The 21,674-nt window shown below is 52.1% G+C and overlaps 1 protein-coding gene across 2 annotated transcripts; it reads right to left on the bottom strand.

Annotated features, from left to right (window-relative positions):
- Positions 1-10,072: 10,072 nt before the first annotated feature.
- TXN2 (thioredoxin 2) lies at positions 10,073-20,963 on the bottom strand. 2 transcript variants are annotated; one of them, XM_033118358.1, is made up of 5 exons: positions 20,809-20,963; positions 19,754-20,041; positions 17,796-17,919; positions 10,836-10,956; positions 10,073-10,345 (listed from the first exon to the last, which is right to left on the bottom strand). In XM_033118358.1, exons 2-4 carry the CDS (start codon positions 20,014-20,016, stop codon positions 10,843-10,845), a joined length of 501 nt encoding a protein of 166 aa, XP_032974249.1. In that variant the 5' UTR covers positions 20,017-20,041; positions 20,809-20,963; the 3' UTR covers positions 10,073-10,345; positions 10,836-10,842. The 2 variants fall into 2 exon arrangements, with proteins under 2 accessions (XP_032974249.1, XP_032974250.1); XM_033118359.1 differs by lacking the exons at positions 10,073-10,345; positions 20,809-20,963 and adding an exon at positions 20,668-20,802 and having other exon boundaries at positions 10,404-10,956.
- Positions 20,964-21,674: the final 711 nt, after the last annotated feature.

Here is a 21,674-nt window from a genome sequence, read left to right as displayed (position 1 = left end):
GAAGCTGAACGTGACTGATTCAACTTGTGACTTTGCGGGTTTTTTCCTTCACCCCACCGCAACCCCAGGTCCAAACTAGATAGCCCGGGGAAGGAAACCTTTAGTGACTGCACTTTGGAGCACTCAGTGACCGAGCCTTGTGGTCAGGTGGTGAGCTTTCTTGGGCCCTTTTTCTAACTGGCTCTAAGGAGTGTCTGTAACCTCAGGGTCAGTCAGTGCAGGGCCTGGGGAAACATTAGCCATTGATCCCTGGGAAGTGTTTGGTTGACCCAACCCTTTCTGGTAGGACAAGACTTTAAAGAGGAAGACTCCAGCGTGAGTCTGCCCACTGGTCACCTGGCCTCCAGTCTTCTTTCTCCAAGCTCTTCTCACAGCCCAGATTCTTTTAAAACTCTCCTCTGTCCAATTACTCTTCTTCAACCTCCACCCCACTCCTTAAAGCCCTTCACAGTCTCCCACTCACCTACAGGATAAGTGTCAACCCTCAGTTCGGTACACAGACCTCTGTGAACTTGCAGTTCCCTGGAGGCTTCATGCTTCCCAACCTTTGCACCTGTTGCTTCCTCCTGGAAAGCCCGCCCCTTGCACATACTCAGGCATATGCTCATCCATCAAAAGGATATACCTTAGAGTCCTCTCCCTGACTTTTCTACTGATTATTTAACTTTTCCAAGCCTCAATGTCTTCATCTGCAAAATGGGAATAAAATAATCCCTACCTCACTGTGTTATTATGAGGGTCCAATGAGTTCATGTCCATGTTTGAGACAGTGCTTGGCACACAGTAGCTACTCATGAAAATTTGTTGTTGGACAAATTCAGCATATTATGTACTCTAATTAACCATTCCATGCACTGAGTTCCCTGAAGGCTGGGCTCTTCCTTCTCTGCATGTGCAAATCTGGTGCCTGGCACATAGTAGGTGCTGATTAGTGTTTGTTGGTGAATGAATGAATTTCAGGCATTGGAGGGAAGGGAAGGGAAGGAGGAGAGGTTCCTTCACCAGCATGGCCACCACTAACAGTGAGAAAATACACCTCTCTCACGTCCGCTGAGATGTAGCACACTATAACTTTCCTTTCACAGTCTCCTGGGAGCTTCATGGCAACCCAGAAGGACATAGGATAGATATCAACGCCATTTTCCAGGGAAACCCGTGAGGCATGGAAGTGACCTACACACAGTTAGACAGTGAGTGGAAGAGTCAAGACTTGTCTCCCTTTTAGCCCTCAAAGTCCCATGTCCTGGGAACCCCTTTAACTTTCAGTCAAACCAGGATGGTTGGTGACCTTAGATCAAGTTCTTAGTCCCTGAAGATCCCCACCCTCCATCCTCCTCTGGTCTTGTGCCATTGCCCCGGAGTTTTCAGTGAGTTTCCAGAAGAAAAGACAGTGCTCTCCAGCCTAGAGGGTCTGGGTGGCTGAAAAGTCACTTTCTTACTCTTTAAAAGTCAGACTCACAGCACATGGTGGGAGGGGGAAGGAGGGACAGGAGCATCAGAAGGACACAGCTAGGAGTTCAGGTCACTTTGACACAGACTCATGGGCCACTCCTGTGCCTGGAGAAGAAGTCCAGCTCTGCCCTGTAGGGCTCTAAGTTTGGTCAGGGAGACAAACGTGTGGACACCAGGCAAGAAAAGGGAGTGATAAAGGCGAACTGGAACTTTAAGCAAACATAATCAAAATAAAAAAATCAAAGCTATTTCCACACCAAAAAAACAAACAAACAAACCCATAATCAGTCAGGAGGGTCTATGGGAGGAGCTACGGTTTAAGGAAATTCTCGAACTCTACGTAATCGTGAGAACCCTACAGGAAGAACTCTATATGTTTATAATAAAGCTCTAAGGTTCTAACTTCCCCTTCCATTAACTTCCTTTTCCCTTCTATAAATACCCTTCCATCTTGGCACACAGACCAGAGTATGCGTATGGCTTGCCATGTCTGCATGCGCTGCAGACAGGGTTGCAACCCTTTCTTTTTCTCTGAATAAATCCTTTTTGGTGACGAAACACCAGTCAATATTATTTTTCAGTGGACAAGGGCAATCTCAACGGAGTTCTCAAGAACCACCTCCTGAGGTAGCCACGCCCCAGCTGGCTGCAGGCTCACCGCCCCGCCCCTCCTCCTAGCCCCTCCCCTCCCTGGGCCTGCTTTCCTCTGTAAACCTGGCAGTGGAAGCTGGTCTCTGAGGGCCTTCCTGCCCTGAGGTTCATGACATGGGGAGAGCAGAGTTCTGGGAAATGCAGCCTCTGGAGAGGAGACATCAGAGGCCAAGCATGCCGGCCCAGGCCTCACGTGCACAAACAGCCTCATCTTCCCAGGCTGCCCCAGCCTGAGCAGATTTAGCTCTCACCCTGCCTGTCTCATCCTCCAGGGAAGCCAGCTTCTCTGCCTGTTCCTGGAGCCCATGGGGTCAGTGCCGGGATAGGGAGGGCCTGGGCCTGGCTCAGCCAGAGCCTGCGTCCTTCCCTTTGCTGAGGAGGCGATTCCCACTCTGTGGCCTGAGAGCTGCAGCCCTGGAGTTGGACTGGCTGTGGCTGAATGGTCAGGGTCAAGTGCTGAGCAAACACCAGGCCCACTGGGCAGCCGGTCCCTCACCTCTGGTCACTGCAAAGACATTCCCAGGCTGCGTGGGGTGCTCACCTGGGCAATCAAGTGCAGGCATGGAAGGGAGGCCTTTCCTGGGTTCAGCGTCCTTGCAGGGGGAAGGGAACAGAGGGGAACTAGTTCCTGTCCCACACCCCTCCTTCAGAATAATCTCTTCCCCTCAACCTTTCTGCTAGCTTCAATCAAGAACAACCCCAACACAGGCAGTGGGGGCCCGAGCCACCTCTGGATTCTCTCCTCTTGCTTGCTGGTTGACCCCAAGCAAGTTCCCTACCCTCTCTGGGTATCCATTTCCCTCTCCTTGTCCAGACTTGGTAGCTCCCCTCCCTTATCTCAGCATCATAGGGACCCCGTGATATGGAATGACTAATATGGGAACAGCAAATATGTCCATTTCACAGGGCGGGAGGACACACGACGGCTCGGACACAGTGATGCTCAGAGTCACATGGGAGATGGCAGAGGTACTGGGGCCCAGCCAGGCCTCCATGGTGGGGTCTTATAATGGGCAGTGGGAAAAGGGTTCGGACCAGACCAGGTAGGTACAGGGCCTGGTACAGAACAACTCCTTGGTAAGGTTATACTTGTATACTTCATTCATTCATTCATTCATTCATTCACCTTGCAGATTCCTTTGCATTTGGCCCTCTGTTTAGGGAAATGGAAGGGTGTTCACGGAAGAGCTGCTATAGCATGGATTTGGAGAGGGCTGTGGTCTCAGGAGCTGTGTTTTCTCAAAGTATAGTTCAGGATCCCCTGCAACTGAGGCAGTAGGGCCTTAAAATGCACATTCCTAGGTCCCACCTCAGACCTATCACCATAACCAGATCCTATGTGAACAGTTCCTTTGAGCTCAGGGCCTCAGAAATGCCAGAATTTAGGGCCTGGAACTTTCTAAGGCAGAGGTGGCTGGAGGTGGGCCAGGTCTGATGACATTCCGGCTGCTCAACCTTCCCTCCCCCAAAGTAAACCCGCAGGTGGAAGGTGCAGGTGCTCAGAGGGAACAGGCTCCAGTTTCATGCCTGGGGACACTCCTTCCAGGCTCTCTCTGACAATAAAATGCTCCCTTTGCCCTGGGAATTTCAATCTATAAAATCCGAAAAAGGAAATAATAAGCTCTATGTCCAAACCTGTCCATTCCAACCTCATTCGTAATGGACAAAAATATTAACTGAAAAATCCTAAATATTGGACAATGGGGGAAAGGTTAAGGGTGGGACCATAGCTGAGTGACTTCCCCAGTCTCAGATGGAATAAAGGGTGGTTGTGGAAATGCAGGGAGCTGGTTCTATGGGGTAGTGATAAGGCAATAAGGGAGGGAGAAGAGCGGGGACCCTGGAGGCAGACTGTCTGGTTTACACCCTGGCTCCGCCCCTTCCCTGCTGCAGAGTCAGGCCCAGACTAAGGCCCTCTGTGCCTGGATTTCCTCGTCCATAAACTGGAGCTGATAATAGGCTCCATCTCCTAGGGTTATTGAGCATTGAAGGATTTAACATACGGAGTGTTTAGAACAGTGCCTGAAGCTTCTGTGTGTTAGCCATTATTATTCAACTATGTCACAGGCTTTCATGGGCTGAGTTGTATCCCCCCTGCACCTGCCAAAATTCGTATGTTGAAGCCCTAATTCTTAGTACCTCAGAATGTGACTGTATTTGGAGACAGGGCCTTGACAGAAGTGATAAGGTTAAAATTAGACCATTCGGATGGGCCCTAATCCAATATGACTGATGTCCCTATAAAAAAAGGAAATTTGGACAAAGAGCCATGAGGGATGTGTGGAAAGACCCTGTGAGGACACAGTGAGGAGGAGGCCACCTGCAAGCGAAGGAGAGAGGCCTCAGGAGAAACTAAACCTGCTGGCACCTTGACCTTGGACTTCTAGCCTCCAGAACTGTGAGAAATAAATATCTGTTGTTTAATCCACCCCGTCTGTGGTACTTTATTATGGCAGCCCCAGCAAACTAATGCACAAGCCTGGAAACTTTTAATAGGATGCTTAGCACATAACAGCTCTGTGCTCTGACATCACATTGATTATCTCATGTCAATCTCTCAACCATGAGGAGGGTCCTAGCCTCCCATTTCAGAGATGAAGAAAACTGAGGCTTGGCTAGTAATGGGGAGGGCTTGGATTAGAACCAGGTCTGTGTAACTCCAAGGCCCCATTCAAAACATGCCTCCATCCCCCGCCGTGAGGCACCACTCAGGCCCCTGCCTCCCACCCTCCCTCCTTGCAGATAGCATGTACCTCTGTGTCTTTGCACATACTGTTCTCTCTGCCTGGAATGCTCTTCCCACTGCTGACCTCTCAGACTAGCTTCTGTTCAGTGATTCAAGACAAAACTCGTCTTTATTTTTCCTTTAATTTCTCTCATTCATATTTATTTTTTATTAAATTTACTGGGGTAACATGGGGGTGGGTGAAAAAGGGGAAGGGATTAAGGAGTACAAATTGATAATTTCAAAATAATCATGTGGATGTAAAGTATAGCATAAGGAATATAGTCAATAATATTGTAATAACTATATATGGTGTCCGATGGGTACTAGATTTATTGGGGTGATCACTTCGTAAGTTATATGTACGTCTAATCACTATGTTGTACACCTGAAACTAACATAATATTGTACGTCAACAGTAATTGAAAGTAAAAAATTATTTTAAATAACAAAATAAATTCATTGGGGTAACATTAGATAATAACATTATATAAATTTGAGGTGTACAGAACGACACCTGTATGTTCTATTGTGTGCTCTCCACCCAAAGTCTAATCTCCCATCATCCTTGTATTTGACTTCCTTTACCTTTTTTGTCCTCCCTCCATCCCCAAGACAAAACCCTTCTTGAATGTCACCTTCTCCCATGGTTTACCCGACAGTCCTTGCAGATTTGCTCCTCTTGAGAACTTGCAATCATTGTGTGCTTTACCTTTATGATGGTAAATGTTATTTGTTTCGACAGTGGCATTTATGCTTTAGATTGTATCAGTGTGTTTACTGTGAGTCCCTTGAGGATGAGAGCTGTGTCCTCTGCTTTGAATTCCTAATTCCTAGCACCAGACAGCCCCAGAGAGGCACTCACTCACCAGCTGGCTGAGGTTAGGACGTGAGGTTGCCATGTGGGGACTGGAGAGAATATTCCAGCCTTAGGAGTAGATACTGAGCAGAGGGAATCTCCTGCTTCCTGCCAGCGATCAGGGTGGGGGAAGCAGATAAAAGAGAGGGCCCTAAAGTCCCCACTCTTGGCACGAGAAGAGGGATCCTTTGACTGTCCTGGGGGTAGCAATGTAGCAAAAGGGGAGGGATGAAGGATTGGGCCAGGCCCCCTGGAGCCCATTTCCCAGTGTGTGTGTATCTTGGGCATATCACACCACCTCTCGGGCCTCCATTTCCTCATATGTGAAATGGGAACGATGGTTCCCTCCAGTGGGTGTTGGGAGGGTTACATGTGGGTGAAGCATTGGGCAGTGAGGGGATCAAAGGGATGGGTGCTGGACTGCGTCCCTGCTGGGACGCCAAGGAAGGCAGTCCACCAAAGAGACAGCTACTTGCCAATGGTCACCCAGTAAGCTGGCCGAAGGTGGGGAATCAGCTGGCCCCCAATGAATCATTAGCAGTTGTATAACAGGGGTGGCCTGTTCCCGAGAAGCGCCCCCATCAGCAGCTGTGTGTGGCGAGCTGGCTGAGAGTTGGGAGCTCGAGTGATGGTGGACATGGCAGGACACATGGAGAACAGAGGACCCGACTCGCTGAATTCCAGTGGGCATTCTCCAAGGGTGAGGTCACCACCTCTGAATCCCTGGGGCTGCCTGAGTTCACAGGCACCACTGAACCAGCTCTAGAGCAGAAGGGGGTGGTGGCAGGGCCAGGACACAGAGCCAAATTTAAGGCCTTCAGCCTGGTACAATGATGGGCCCCTTTTATGGTGGGTGTTTTGGTCCTTATCTCGGGAAGCCTGGTGTTTCCTGTTTAAAATATTGCTTAGAGTAGGGGAAGCTTAGGGGAGGAGGCAAGCAAAGTGATGGCCACTCCTTGAGCTCCCACTGGGTACCAGAAGGCTTCTACATCCTTCGCCATTTCATCCTCACCATGACCTCATTAATTAGCGATTGGGATCAGCCCCAATTTGCAGATGGTGCCATTGAGGCTCAAACTGGTGAAAAACCTTGCGCCCGAGGGAAAGCTGTGTGGCTCACGGGTAAGAACAGAGACTGTGGAATCAAATACAACTGAGTTCCAATCTGAGCTCCAAAACATGTTAATGCCGACTTACTTCAACGTCCTGGGCCTCAGTTTCCTCGTCTGTAAAATGGGGATAATGACAGTCCCTGCCGCTTGGGGTTGTTGTGAAGACTCAGGGAGATGACACATATAATACGCACCCAGCAAGTGCAAGCCATCGCCGTCCCCATTTTACTGATGTGAGAACTGAGCCTCAGAATGGTAAGGCAACTTGCTCAAGGCCACACACGGTTAGGTGGCAAAGTCAGGACTTGAACCCAGATCTGGTTCTTCCTGCCCTACTTACACCACTATGAAAGGCCCGGTGGTGGCTCCCAGCTTCCAAAAGGCTGTCAGGAGGCAGACAGAGAGGCGAGGTTTCTGGGAACAACCAGTGGCCCACATTTCCGATGGAGCCGTGGAAGCCAGTCCTGGGGTCCAGGGCTCAGGGTCACGCCTGCAGCTGCTGTTCCGGGCAGCAGAGAGGAATTGTGGCAGCATGCCTGGAAGCCTTGCTCGTTCCACAGGGTCCTTATCCCAACATTGTCCCCTGGACCCTCCCAGCCCAGCGCCCACACATTAGGGATTTCCGGCGGCCTGGCCAGAACTACCTTCCCTTCCCGGAGAGGCTTTCCCCAGGCGGCTGGGGTTGGGGCTGAACTGGACTGGCCAGGGACTGCTGGGAAGGGCACTGGCTGCAGCACTGTCAACATGCCCTTGACTGCACAGGTCCTGGCCCCAGAGACTGCCCTCCTCACTCACCTCTCCTGAAGCCAAGGGGAGAAAAGGCCATGACTCATTTTCACTTTAGGGCTGGCTGAAGTCAGGGCACTTGGCTTCAAGTCCCTGTCACACACGGTGACCTGGACACGGCACCCCTCCGCGTGCCCTTTTGGGGGAGACTGGAAGATACGTGAGGTCCCTTCAGGCTCTGACATTAGTTGGGGAGTGACCTGCAGCCTCTGGCTCTGCAGTCTTAGAGCGTAAGCTCCTTGACACGGTCAGTTTCCCTCCTGTATTCTGTACGTGTAGAAGGAACCCACGTTAGTGACCACCATTCATTCATCCAAATGCTTCTAAGAACTGCTAATACTCTTCGATGATGAGTGGTTCTATTTGAAGTGGCTTCTCAGCCGTTCCACTGCCACCCCGCTGTGCTCAGTCTGCTCATCTGTGAAGTGGCGAGAACTCTGGCCTGGCAGGGGTGTTAGAAATGACAGTCAGGGAGCCAGCACAGCCGCCCCAAGCTTCCCTCCCCTACTCCTGCCTCAACGCCAACTGCATTGACTTGGTATCAGGAGAGTAAGTGTCCACAAGTCACATGCCAGGACATCTTGAGGCTGAGGGGGTACCTGTGGCTGTGCCCCCTACCCCCGGCTTTCAGCAGGTGTCTATGCTTTAGTGGGGCTGGGGCTGGCCCCCTGCTCCACGGAGGGGCCTCCAGGCCCTGAGGCTGCACTGCCAAGTCCCTTTCCCACAGGCAGGAGGGCAACAGTGGGGCCAACGATGCAGAACCAGCAGAGTCCCAGTGAGGTCAGCGCTGTGGAATTAGTCAAACAGGATTACCCTGAGGATTCTGTGTCCACAGTGACTCATGCCAGGAGCAGCCTCCCGGGCAGTGACTGCCAACCTGGGAGGGCACGGACACCAGCTCCCCTCGGACCACAGCACACCTTTTAAGGAGAGGGAGCTGGGGGCAGTGCAGAGGCCCTGCCTCTGGCCCTGAGGCCTTTGCGGGCCCTTCTCCACACCTGCCTAGGACAGAGGCTAGACCCCCACCTACGTTAAATCTACGTTTAATTCACTTTTTAGACGTGACCTTGGGCAAGTCAATTTCTCTGAACCAGTTTCTTCACCTGTAATATGGAAATAATACTTGCCTCACAAGAGAGGAATTAAATGAGGTAATGTGTGTGAAAACTGCTTGGCAAAGGGTGCCTTTTAAGGAGTGGCAGTGGGGTATAGTGGGAAGGGCCCCGGTTCCAAAGTCAGGGTGCCTGGCTCTGAATTCCGGCCCCACCCCTTACTCTCTGGGTGTCTCTGAAAGCTCGGCATCAGTGCCTCTTCTGTAAAATGAGCTGACACTACCTGCCCTGTCAGCTTGCTGTGGGATTAAGAGCATACATACACTCCATTTTACAAGATGACGGGGGAGGCTTAGGAGCAGGGGCTAGCCTGCCTGGCCTCGATACCTGTGGGCTTCACGATCTTGGACAAGGCCCTTAACCTCTCCGAGTGGGTCTCCCATGATGATAACGCTCACCTAGTGGCCTGCTGCTGGGTGAGGTGCTTGGAACAATGCCTGGCACCCAGGAAGTGCTCTGAGACCGGCTGCTCTGCTGTCATTCGTCTGACGCACGGCTCATGGTCTTTCCTCACTAATGCCAGTGCTGGTTTATTTCCCCTCCATCTGCCTTTGACAGACCCTGGGCCTGGAGTCTTTCAGAGGCTACAGGCCCCATTTCTGAGGCAACTCTGCTCTCCTGCTTCAGTCAGCAGCCTTCCCAAGGCAGCGCTGGAGCGGTGAGCGGTTGCACCCCTCAAAGACCCCAGAGTAACTCAGGCAGTTCCAACGGGAACAGGCAAACCACTGAGAACAATACACACAGCAATGAACATAGCACCCCAGGGCCAAGGAGAAGGGTGCCAGGATACCCCTGCTGTTGAATGCCCACAGCTCCCAGGAAGCTGGCACCTCAGCTGGGCAACCCAGCCAAAGGGCAGCTCACCCCCAGGAGGGAGATGGCTGGCAGGCCTGCTGATGTGCCTGGCCCCTCCTCCATGGGCCAAGGGGAGCTGGGAACGAGGAGTGGAGAGGCTGGCCCCAAGGCTGGGCCTGTGGGTCCTGTGGCATCCACAGGGAGGATGGCAGGCCGGCTCCCTCAGGGGTCAGGCTTCCCATGGCAGTGGCCATGTGCCAGTCAGCAGAGGACGCCCCAGAAGGATCAAGGGGGCCAGCTGTAAGAGCCCGGGCTTCCGAGGAAACCACGTCTGGGTAGAATCCCTGGCTCTGTGCCCCATAAGCCTCAGTGTCCTCAACTGCATAATGGGGACAATGAACACCCTTTTGTTTTACTTGCACGGGAAGGTGTCCCCAGAACAGTGGCCAGTGCTGACAAGTGTTAGTTACAGGAAGGGTTAAGAGCAAGCGGGTGGTAGAGCGTCAGAGGAAACGGGGAGCAGCCCAGCCTGCGAAGGGGTCACGAGGGCTCCCAGAGCCCAGACAGAATGGAAGCTGTCGACAGTGCCAACCCTCCTTTTATTGGTTTGGTTTGTTCCCAGCGAAGCCTTCTGCTCAGAGAACCAAAGGCCAGCTATTGGTGAGGGAGGGTGGTGTCTGGAGACTCCCAGAATCAGTCTGCAGGACTCCCCCGCCCAATGCGAATCCACTGCTTTTGTGCCTGAGAGGAAAGAAGGGGGCTGGGGGCTGTAGGGTAATTTAGCACGGGGGCCCAGGGTCTGTTCTTCACAGCAGGAGGTAGAAAGGATCACATAAAGTCCTTTATTACAGACCTACAAAAAAATGAGAGAATTATATATTACTCTCACTTGTTTAAGTTTCTTTTTTCCTTGTTTTTCTTTTTACAAAACAACAGCAGGAAAGAAAAACGCAGGAGCCGGCTCCAGATGAGCCGGCACCAGGGTTGGGATCAAGAGGGGCCAGGGAGCCGAGCAGCAAGCTGTTGCTGCCAGAACAGTTAACGCCGTGGCTGCCCAGGGTCTCTCTCCAAGCATCCTGGGAGGACTGCGACAGCCCTGAGGGAGCAGCCAAAAAGAGTGGGTGGGAGGACAGCTGTCCCCAGACCAGCAGCAGCACCACTCTGGCGGCCACCCTGGCAGTCAGCCGGGTTAGAAGCACTCGAGGCTCGTGTTTGGAGGCCTGGTCCTCAGGGGCCAGAGAGAAGGGAGGAGGCGGGAAGGGCCGACACAGGACTGTGAGTTCTATCGGGGCCCCTCTTGGGACCATCGGGCCCCAGTGGCCAAGGGCAGTCAGGGCTCTTCCCTGCTTGTCAGCCAATCAGCTTCTTCAGGAAAGCCTCCAGCTGGTCCTCGTCCTTGATGCCCACAAACTTGTCCACCACGTCCCCGTTCTTGATGGCTAGGACAGTGGGCACAGCTGACACCTAGATGGACGGGACAAGAGATGTCAAGTCATTCAGGGCTGAACTCTTCGATCGCCATTCCCAAAGCTTTGCGGGGAAGGCTGGTGGCTTATGCAGGACAGTCACTGCGCAAAGTGTGGGTGGGGCCCCTTCCCTTGGTGCAGGGGTACTGCAGGGCTGGGAGGTCCACCCACTGGAGAAACTTTTCCATGTGGGCTCCCAGCAATACCCTTCCTCCCCCAACCGCATGACTGACTCATTGGCCCAGTGGTTTGGCTGGAATGACAGGAGAGATTAAAATAACCCATGCAGCTGCAGGCCAGAGTTAGGGGCGGGGCGGAGCTGAGGGGCTAAGAGAACTTTCCTGAGGGGCAACCTGGCACGGGGGAGACCAGGAGATGGGAAGAGTCTGAATCCTGGCTTTGCCATTCATTTCTTGGCCACGTCATGCCACCTTCGGGGCCTCGATGCCCTCTTCCATAAAATGGGGACGGCAGTATCTACCTTGAGGGTTTAGCATAAAGATGAAAGGTTCACATATAAAGTTGATTGGTTAGGAGCTTGGGCTCTGGAGCCGGATGACCCCATCTTGGGCCTCTCTGAGCGAGTCACTTCATGACTCTTAGGTCTCAGTGTTATCAGCAAATCAGACACTAACGGTACTTATATCAAAGGGTGTAGGGGCTGAACAAAACCACGTGAGCAAACTCAGCACAGTGCCCTGCACCTGGCAGGGCCATCAACAGTGTTAAAACCTGGCATGGGGCCTGGTACACAGTGAGCATTCAGCAAATGGTGGCTGCAGAGGGCAGGTCAGAGAAGTCTGCCACAGGGCTTCATGCGCCACATTACTCAGTGCCGTGGTTAGCAGGGTCCAGACTCTACTGGGCAGTGTGTGTGTGGGGCTCGGCCGTGTAGGGTCCCATGTTTGTTTATTACGGGGCTTGGGAGCCGCATTCCTGGCCTCTGAAGCATTTTCTCAAGCTCCCTCAGGGGACCTGTATAGATTACATGGTATGTAAACAGGGCCCACGGCGCGCTGGCATTGAGAATTTTCTGTTCCCTGGGCGCCCTGCCTGGCATTTGTGGCCCTTTGAAAACAAATATAAACAGAACAAGATAAACACAGGCTTTCTTACACACAAGTTAACTACAAAGTAACAATAGTGATTTACACAAACATACCAGGTAGTCACACATCCTGAGTGCTGTCCTGCCCTTGAGTCATTGTGGGAACCGGACTTAAGATTTGCAATGTCCCCACTGTACATGTCAGTTACAAAGAGAGAACTGGGGACCAGGCTGGTGCGCCATCACCCACGGACATCATGTGCCAGGGCTGGCCCCCCTCTCCTAATGGGCTTTGGGGACAAATGCAGCAGGTAAGACAACGGTCCCTGTCCTTTGCTAATCTTCAGGCCCCTTTTAAGTACTGTCCTGGGGCTGATATGGGTGGCAGCTGACACACTTCCCAGAGGTTATGTGTGGGTAGAACACATGTCACTGGTTCCTGTCCTTGTCATTCTAGGCTCTGGTATGGGGGTGGCATGAGGCTCACGCTGTCGCCAGTCTCGGGCAGGGCCCAGCGACTTGTTCCAGGATGCACCGCGAGTCACAGGCGCACGGTTTGAGGGCAAGGTTACAGGGCCGGTGCTTTGTTCTTCCGCGCCCTCTAGTGGTCCGTGAAGGAGCGGCCTCAAGTCTGGCTACTCTCCACTGAGGCACCAGGCTCAAGCACTCAGCCGTTGAGCTTTGGCCTTACTGGGTCCCATCCTGTCCTGTTTCTTAACGGAGATAAAAGCCGTATGCCGCTGTGTGAGAAGTGGCCTGTTTTGACGTGTCCTCTAAGCAGGACTCTACACCCTCCGAGGTGGCTTGGGGTGGATTCATTTTTTCTGAAGGACTCCACGAGTCCCGCTACAATCGTACTCGGGTAAACTCACAGACCACGCTGCAGTCGGGTGTACAGCAGACACCCCGCGACTGTTTTCATGACAACCAAGGCCTAGTCATCACTGATCAAGGGTGTTCTCTGAAGTTTGAACCCCCGCCCCCCGCACACTCACACAGCCGTGGGCTTGCCTGACACTGGATTTTCTGGAACGCTGCAGGGGTACCTGGCTGTGACTGGACTTCCGTCACCCCCAAGGAGGAGGATGTGGCTTTGCTGATCCTGACTTTGGCTCACCAATCAGGAGGGGGTGGTGCCTATAAACACTGCCTTAAATGGAAGTGCACAGGTCCTCAGCACATTCTTCTGGAACAGTGATCTGAGTGTAAGAGGGGCAGTGGTGACGCCAGAATGCAGCATCCCTCAGGGAACTGAGGAGCTGGAGAAAAGATGAAAAGATGTGCTGCCTCTCCTCATGCGCCATGAAGCGCCTGGAGCCTCCCGTGCTTGGCGGGAAGCCCCTGAGAACTCGGGTGGGGCTGGGTGGGTGGGTGGTGTGTGTGCGTGCGTGTGTGTGTGTGTGGTCTCTTCTCAGGAATCCGCAGCCCAAGCCCTGCACTGCCACTGAGCTCAATGTCCCTGCCATGTCTTCTCCCATCTCACCCCAATTTCCTCCATTTGTGAACTGTTAAGGATTTGCCCAGGGACAGGTCCAGGGCTAGGTGCTACAGGGGCCTGGAGACCTCGTCCCCAGCTAATTGCACGACTAATGCAAAGGGAAAGATCACTGTCACCCCGGCTGCCACACACTGGGTGCTTTTTAAGTGTCAGGGACGACACGAACCACTTCTGCATGCTCGCTCATAAATTCTTGCTTCAAGTTGGGGTCATTTTCGAGATGAGAAGCCTGAGGCCCCAAAACTGAGTGACTAAGTGGTAGAGCTGGCATCTGAAACGAGATGCTTGGCTTTGTTCCCTGTGAAGTAGTGATCACAGAGTGCACTGTACCTCGGCCCATTAGAAAGGAATTGGAGATAAATACTGGGCCCCAGCACGTAGAGAAGCATTAAAAGGACGTCGGGTTTCCAAAGAGGAACACCAAATGTTTTGTAAAGCTTTTGGATACAGGAGGGTTCTTGGAAAAACTATTATTGGAAACATCATATCCAACTGTATGACATTCTGGAAGAGGCAATACTCTGGCGCCAGTAAAAAGGTCAGTGGTTGCCAGGGGTTCACTCCTGCCAGGGAGGCGGGAGGTAAAGGTGGAGCACGGGGGACTTTTAGGGCAGTGAAGCTATTCCGTCTGGTCCTGGAATGGTGGGGACACATCATCATACATTTGCCCACACCCAGGAGAGCACATGGCCAAGAGGGAGCCCTCCCTCTGACGGGTGCCCTGCGCTGCGAGGGGAGGTGAGGAGGCCTTCAGGAGAACTCTGTGGCCCCGGCAAGGCCAGCCCCCCAGCTTTATAACTTTTGTTGCTTGATGTTTGGTCCCAGACTCCCTGCAGTGGCATCACCTGGAAGCTTGTTCGAAATACAGAATCTTGGACCCTTCCTGAACCTACTGAACCATTATCTGCTTTTCAACATCCCAGGTCGTATTCACGTTTGAGAAGCATAGATTTAGAAGACTTTCAAAACAGGGGGATATGGTGATGAGGAAGTATAGTACATTCCAGCGATGAAGTATTATTATTCAATGAACTATGAGGTTATATGGACCATTAAAAAGAATTCAAACAAAAAACCCAAACAAGGTACCCCAAATGTTGGCAGTAGCTGTGTCTGGCTGGTAAGATTGCAGGTAACTTTTTTTCCCTTTATAGTTACTTGGCTGTTTTCCTAATGTTTTTAAAGGGCATTCTCTGTAAGATGAGGAAATAAAAGGCTAAAACTCCAAGTATGAGGTGAGAAGCAGAAGCCCTAGAGGAAAGCATAAAGGCTCAAGGGTCCTCACCCACACCCACAAATTTGCTCCTGGCTGGCAAGGTCTGAATGATCTGGGAAAGCCCAGCCACTCAGCAGGACCCTGAGGAGCTGGGAGAGCAGAGAGCGCCTCACTTCCCCAAGCCAGGGCAGTGAAGACTTGGGGAGAGCGGTGGCTACAGACAGCGGAACCCCAACACTCCGAGTGCCTTTCCCTTCCATTTCCTTTGGAAGACAGGGAAATTCTAGGGTGGGCAGTTGACTGAAGCATAAAAAGTATGGTGTGAGGGAAGAGGCATTTGTGAGGAAGGAGACCCACCCTGAGGCTGTGCTGCACATAGAGGGGCTATCAGGAGAGCTGGGGAGACGCACCCGATTCCCTAAATATAATTTAAAGCAGTTTCTCCAACAAGTTATCCAACATTTGGAAAAGCACTTTCAGGCCTCGGGAGAAGCTGTCCCCAGAGATACTATGGATTTCTTAGCTGAAACTCCTTTCTTTGGCTCTCTTCCAGAGACCAGGTGTGCCGGAAGGAAGGAAGGCAGGCAGGAAAGGGCTGGGGGAGGGGAGAGGAGGCATCCCAAGCCTGCAATGACATCCGCCCAGGGCCTGACAAACAAGGAAGTGGGGATCAGGTGACTGGGCCCCTTCTGTGTGACCCACATGCTATCTGGTCAGTGGACAGAGGGGGGAAGAGAGAAGATCCTGTAAGGGGGCCCCCCACACACTTTCCAGGCTTAAGCACAGGACTTGGGCATTCAGCTCTATACCACCAGGCTCAGTGGAACGGGGTGGTCACGGGAATTCTCACCACCCGTGGGACCAGCTGACAGGAACTGGATGATTGTTCTCTGCATCTGTACCGTTACCGCAGTTCCTGGCACACGGTTGGCGCTCAGGCTGCGTCTGCTGAAGTTCCACTGGCTGAGGCTGGAGCTGTGGTGTTGGGCAGTGCCAGGAGACAGCCCAAGACATCGTCCGCCTGCCCATCACCCTGCGGATGCCCAGGAGCTCCAGCCCCAAGCGCAGTCAGAAGGTCACACCTTCCTTCTCACAGCTGCCGGGGGATTCTGGGGGAGTAAGGAAAGCTAGGGGCATCTAAATGGTCAGACAAGTGCCCCTTTGACTGAGTGATCAGTAGCAGAGCTTTGAAAAAAACAGCTAAGCTCCGGAGGCAGCCAGCCTTGGTTCCCCAGTGCCATGGATGGGCTCACGTTGGTAACATAGCCCCAGCCAGCTTTGCCTGCCTGGCATCTACTTCCTTTGCCTCTGGTATGGCAGCCTGGTTAGCCTTCGGGTGAGCCCTCCAGCCCCAGCCCAAAGGGCAGCCAGCTGATTCTCACCCCTGCTCCCACCCATTGCCTGCCACAAGGACAGGCTGGTCTAGTAAGAGTTGATCCTGGACTTCCAAATTCTGGGAAAGAAAGAGGCCCCCTCTTTCAGTCTCTTGTTACCCGAAGAAGGGAGGCATGAAGGTTCACTCTGGCCAGATCCATAGTTCTTCAAGAGAACCAGAAATCTGGATTTTCCCATGAAATCTTCTGAGTTTTAAATATCAGCATCCGGCTTGGTATTTTATAAAAGCACTTCAAGACCCTACCAAACCTGTCACAGAGCTGGATTTGGCCCACCGGCCACCAGGTGCGACCATGGCTCTGTAACGCTTTCCTCAGCATGGCTATGCAAGTGCCTTCCATGACGGGTGCAGATGACTTTCTCAGCTGCCTGTCCTTTCACTCCTTGCTCCACCCTTCACTCTGGCCATCCAGCCATAAGGGATCTCTCCCCTTTCTCAAGGCCCAGAGAATGTCCTCACTTCCCATGCATTTCCTGTTCCTCTTCCCCCAGCATGCTTTGCTCAGGCACACAGGCCCTGCTCTTCCGTGAGCAAACCTGTGAGACCCTGCCTTTAGGGCCTTTGCATTTGATGTCTGCTTTGCCTGGCTCACTCTTCCAGAGCTGCGTGCTTCACCCCTTACTCCCTTCAGTCCTAGTGCAGATGTCAGCTTCTCATCGAGGCCTTTCCTAACCCACCCTTTTAAAAACGAATCCCTCCCCAGTCCCAGCTCAGCACTCCCACCCCTTCTTCCTGATTTATTTTTCCCCATAGCACTTATGATCGAAAACAGGAATCAGGGAACTACAGTCCTAGACCAAACCCAACCCACTGCCTGTTTTTATAAATAAAGTTTTATTGACACACAACCATGCCCATTTGTTTATATACTGTCTGTGGCTGCTGTAGTGCTACAATGACAGTTGAGTCTTTGCAACAGAGACCAATGCCCTACGAAGCCTCAACTATGTACCACCTGGTCCTTTAGAGAACAAGCCTGCCAAGCCCAATCTAAAATGCTGGAATGTGGGTTCCATGAAGGCAGGGGTTTACTGCCCCATCTTCACCACCAAGTATAGCACCTGGAGTGTAAGGGACTCTGAATACGTATCTGTTTAATGAAGGCACCTGCCCCATGTCCTGGTGCACGCTGCGCCCTAGGCCCCTCCTTCCCCATGCATCTTCAGGGCTCCGCTCAGAGGGTCCCTCTAATGTGATGCCTCCCTGTCCCCTCTCGTCCCCCCCAGTAACAATCGGTCCCTTCCTTTGTGCATCTCTGCTCAGCACTTCTCATCCTACGCTGAAATGATCTGATACCTGTTCTCCCACTAGACTCAGAGCTGCTTGGGGACAACGAGCTCCACTGATCTGACCAGAGTTTGGAATGCCTGGCACACTGGAGGGCTCACAAATGACTGCTGACTGCACATGTGGCTGGATGGATTCCGGAAGGAAGGAATCACCAATGTCCCAAGACACAGGGTCATACATCCCACCTCATGAAGGTGGTGACGAGAGACAAGTGGCTCAGAGATCAATGGAGTCATGTCTGCAAAGTGCTCTGAACTGACAGCTAGAAAAACCAAGACACCTCCCCTTCCTGGCTGCCTGGTGGTCCCCAAGACATCGCCCGGCCCAGCTATCCTGTGGCCCCAAGCATGCCCCACACCAGCTGCCCTGTGGCAACCCCCCATGCATACCTCATACTCTATGGCGAGGTCTGTGTGGTCGTCAATATCCACCTTGGCCATCACCACCTTTCCGCGCTGCTTGGCCACCACCTTCTCTAACCTTGGCCCCAGGATCTTGCAGGGACCACACCACCTTGGAAGGGGAGAAAGGAAGCATCCCATCACAAACGTGCTCACCAACCGACGTACGGGCCCCCAGAACCTTCTCTTGACACATATCTTACTGAAGGACTTTTGTCCTTATTACCTCTGTTTACAGTGTTTGAATATTAACCTGTGATGTTGACATCCCAAACGGTAACGTCAGCAGACTCTGCAACTGGAGAAGTCTCACAGGTCCCTAACTTCTAAGACACAGGCCTGATCTCAAGACTCTGATAAAGGTTCTTTCACTTATTTCGGTACGTCTAAAAGAAACACACTGTCATGCAGACGAACATGGGATTTGAAGCAAAAAGGTTTGGATGCAAAGAGAGGCTCCTGACGCACCAGCTGACCGTTCTAGGGCCCGTTTCCCCATTTGAAAAAGAGAGACTATACCTCTCAAAGCTGTAATGAGAAATCCACTAAGTAAGATCATGTGGATAAATATGCTTTGTCAGCTGAATAATTACTTCACACACCTCATTGACTCGGAACTAAAAGGAGGAGAAACCAGGGGTTAGGGAGTGTCTAATACGCCAGGACCTTCTCAGCTTTCACTTCATAGAACCCTCAACCATGAGAAGGACAAGAAAACATCTAAGAAACCGAGGCCCATACAAGTTAAGAAACTTGTGCAAGGTTACAGAGCTAGTAAGAAGCACAGCTGCGACTAGAACCCAAGGTTGCGTTCTAAGTGTCTTCTTTTAGCCCCGGCCCTGTGTCAATGGCTAGTGCTGCACTAAACACAGGTGTTCCCCTCTAGGTGTTGATTCTTTGAGAACAGGCTCTCATCCCTAGGTATGTGGCACCCAGGACAGTGCCTGGCACTGAATAAACAAACTCACACCTTGCTTCCTTGTTGGAGAAGAAAATGAAGCATCTCACCCCACTTATCGTTCATTTTGGAAACCCTGGAGTGCTCACTGTACCAGGAGGGCAGAACATGGAGTCCTGGCTGATGACTCCTATTTTATTCTTAGCCTTCAAAACCCTTTCCATTCAGATTTCAATTCATGAACTTACAACACCAAAAAAACCCAGGCTGCGAGACCTTATCTCCTATCACAAGTGAAGAAAGGGAGGGACAAGGACATCAAATGGCCTTCCCAAGGCGACATGGTGAGTCAGAGAAAGAACAGGAAAGAAAGAACAGAAAGAATCTGTCAGAAATTTGCCCCACAAGCCTCCCAACCTGTAACTGATGCTCCACGGGCTCCTTCCAGAATATCTCATTCGGAGGGGGCTTGTCCAGTTTTCTAATAGCCTAACCAGGCCCCAAGGGCCTGGAAATGAAGGCCAGGCTAAAAAAACCAGTAGGCCGTAGGCATTTCAATATCCCGAAAACAAACTCTCACAGCACTGAAAAGAAACTCATCTTTTCCCCCGCCCATCCCCCACACCTCGGGCACCACTGCAGTGGCACTGGTCTCTTTTTGCCATCCCTTCCCAGTTTTGGTGGTTAAGATGTTAAAATAAAATCAGCGTTCTCGGCAGGGCCAGAAACTGACATATGCTAAAGCCAAATGCTGCTGTAGTCATATTTTTCGTGCTTTGGTCCAAGCTGAAGATGATTCTGGACCATTCAGGCAGTGAGATACACCACACAAGCGATTCCCAGCACTAACCACAGGGAACTTTGAAGACTGTTTACTAGTCCGTTTCCTATCAGACTGCACTCAATTTTAGGGAGCAGGGATTGGGTCTCCCAGTGTTTGTAGTGAGTATGTATGAGAAGCACCAACCATGGTCCTTGAGACATAGCAGGCACTCAAAAATATCCGAACAAGTGACACCCCAGTCTTCTCTTGACTCCCAGGACTCACTGTGCATGGAAATCCACAACCACTGGTGTGTCACTGTTGACAACTCGGTCTTGAAAGTCAGGTCCATCCTGGATGTTAAAGGTTGTTGAACAGACTCTGGTGCTGAATATTGAACGTGCTTGGCTGGGTGTTATTGTCAGGTTACCAGGACTGCATCGTGGGGTCTGCAGGGCCCTGGAGGTGAGGGGTTCCCGCCAACCTTGAGGCGGCTTCCTGGAGATGACAGAGGCCAGGAACCTCCTCAGGAGAAGTCGCTGAGCCATACGTCAGGGGAAGAGGCAGGAAGAGCTGTTGAAGACAACAGGAAGTCAAAACACCAGAAAAAGACAGGTATCTGGGAGTACTGGGGCTCAAGATGCAGGGCTGGAAGCAAAATACCAAGAAATAATATATAACATTTTTGCAGTAGAGGTGAGCAAATAACTAGAATTAAAGGGAAGGAATTGCAAACGAGGACAAAACTGGGTTGACAATAAAAACGAAATCAGATATTGATGGGATTATAACAGAAGGGAAGGGAGAAACCCTTATTTACGGAGCACCTGCTAAAGGCTAAATGCCTTACATACATTATAGTCCTCCCAGATCAACTCTAAGAAAGTTTCTAGAGTATTGCCCGTATTACAGATAAGGAATCCGAGGCTCAGTTAAGCTGTGACACTCCCAAAGTAGCCCAACTGTAAAATGAGAGTCAACACTGGAACCCAAGGCTGTCTGCAAAATCCTTACTCTGTCGATTACTTTTTTAAAAAGTGTTTTAATGGGAAATTAAGGAAAAAGGGGGCTTGTCAAAGGATCAGGAAAGAGGAACCACAACAATTCCAGGAGGAACTAAAAGGCACAGAAACAGGAGTCTGGGGGAGAACTAAAAAAGGAACGCGCGTGTGGAGGGAACGGGGGAAAGCGGACGTCACCAGGGACCCCGGCTCTCCGGAGGGCAGGTCCTCCGGCCCGGGGCCTCCGCCCACTCAGCCATCGGACGCCATAGGAACGCGCCCGCAGCGTGCTTCAGCCGGGGCACCACCTCGAGCCACCCGCGTCCCCGGGCCTCCTACCTCCCCGCAGCACGAACGGAGAGACGCACAGCCCGGCCCACCCCGCCTGTCAAGGGCACTCCTGCCGTCACTTCCTTAGAGGAGGGCCTTTGATCGTCACTTCCGGGCAGGCAACCTGGAGGGGCAGCTGGGATTTTCCGCCAATGGGGATGGCGGAGGAAGGAACACTTAAAGGGGCGGAACCTCAGTTAGGGATCGGAAGAGAGGGACTCTAGTAGGGAGAGACCGGAAAATGGGGGGCGGGATTTTGGGGAGGGACCGGAAAAGGCGGTTGCTGTCGGGGGAGGGACCGGAAGAAGTGGGCGGGCCATATACGAGGGTCCGGAAGAGGAGGTGAAAGGAAGCAGGAACTGGAGGGAGGTACGAGAGGAAGAAATAGGATGGGGATGGCGGGTAAGAGAGGTGTAGTTCTGGAGTTTGCAAAGTCAGGCTGCTTTAACTTCAACCAGCGCTGCCTACCCCTGTGCCTCATTCATTGTCTTCCAAAAACTTCTAGGTGCTGGAAGGTTCTTTCATTTTACCCATGAGGAAGCTAAGCTCCTAAAAGGTGTAGTGCGGATTAATGGAAAGACCCTGACTGGGAGTCAAGAGGCCGCTTTTTGGCCCTTGTCTGTAACTCACAACTGTATGACCTCGGGCTTTGGAGCAAGTCAGCCAGCCCCAGGGGACTTCAGTGTCCCAGTATGTGACATGAAGGGCTGGGCTTGTCATTGACCTCTTTGGAGTTGCTGGGGGAACTGGTTACCCGCAAGGCGCCAGACGGTGGTGATACTTGGAGGGTCTGCCTTTGAAGCTAGGTCAAGTGTGGTGACCTGTGAACCGGCTTGGGCCTGGGCCTTAGTTGCACACTGAGGGTTTAGAGCTAG

The sequence above is a fragment of the Rhinolophus ferrumequinum genome, chromosome 10, assembly GCF_004115265.2.
Source record: "Rhinolophus ferrumequinum isolate MPI-CBG mRhiFer1 chromosome 10, mRhiFer1_v1.p, whole genome shotgun sequence".
Classification (NCBI taxonomy): domain Eukaryota; kingdom Metazoa; phylum Chordata; class Mammalia; order Chiroptera; family Rhinolophidae; genus Rhinolophus; species Rhinolophus ferrumequinum.
Note: the sequence above shows the minus strand (reverse complement) of the source record. Positions and strands in the feature narration are given on the sequence as shown.

Bases quoted from the DNA above. Each gene is read 5' to 3' on its own strand.
- TXN2 (XM_033118358.1), bottom strand. From the start codon at position 20,016: ATGGCTCAGCGACTTCTCCTGAGGAGGTTCCTGGCCTCTGTCATCTCC. The intron at 17,920-19,753 runs GTGAGTCCTGGG...TCCCCTTCCAAG, and splicing joins GTTGTGGATTTCCATGCACA to GTGGTGTGGTCCCTGCAAGA. The intron at 10,957-17,795 runs GTATGCATGGGG...CCGTCCATCTAG, and splicing joins ACCTCGCCATAGAGTATGAG to GTGTCAGCTGTGCCCACTGT.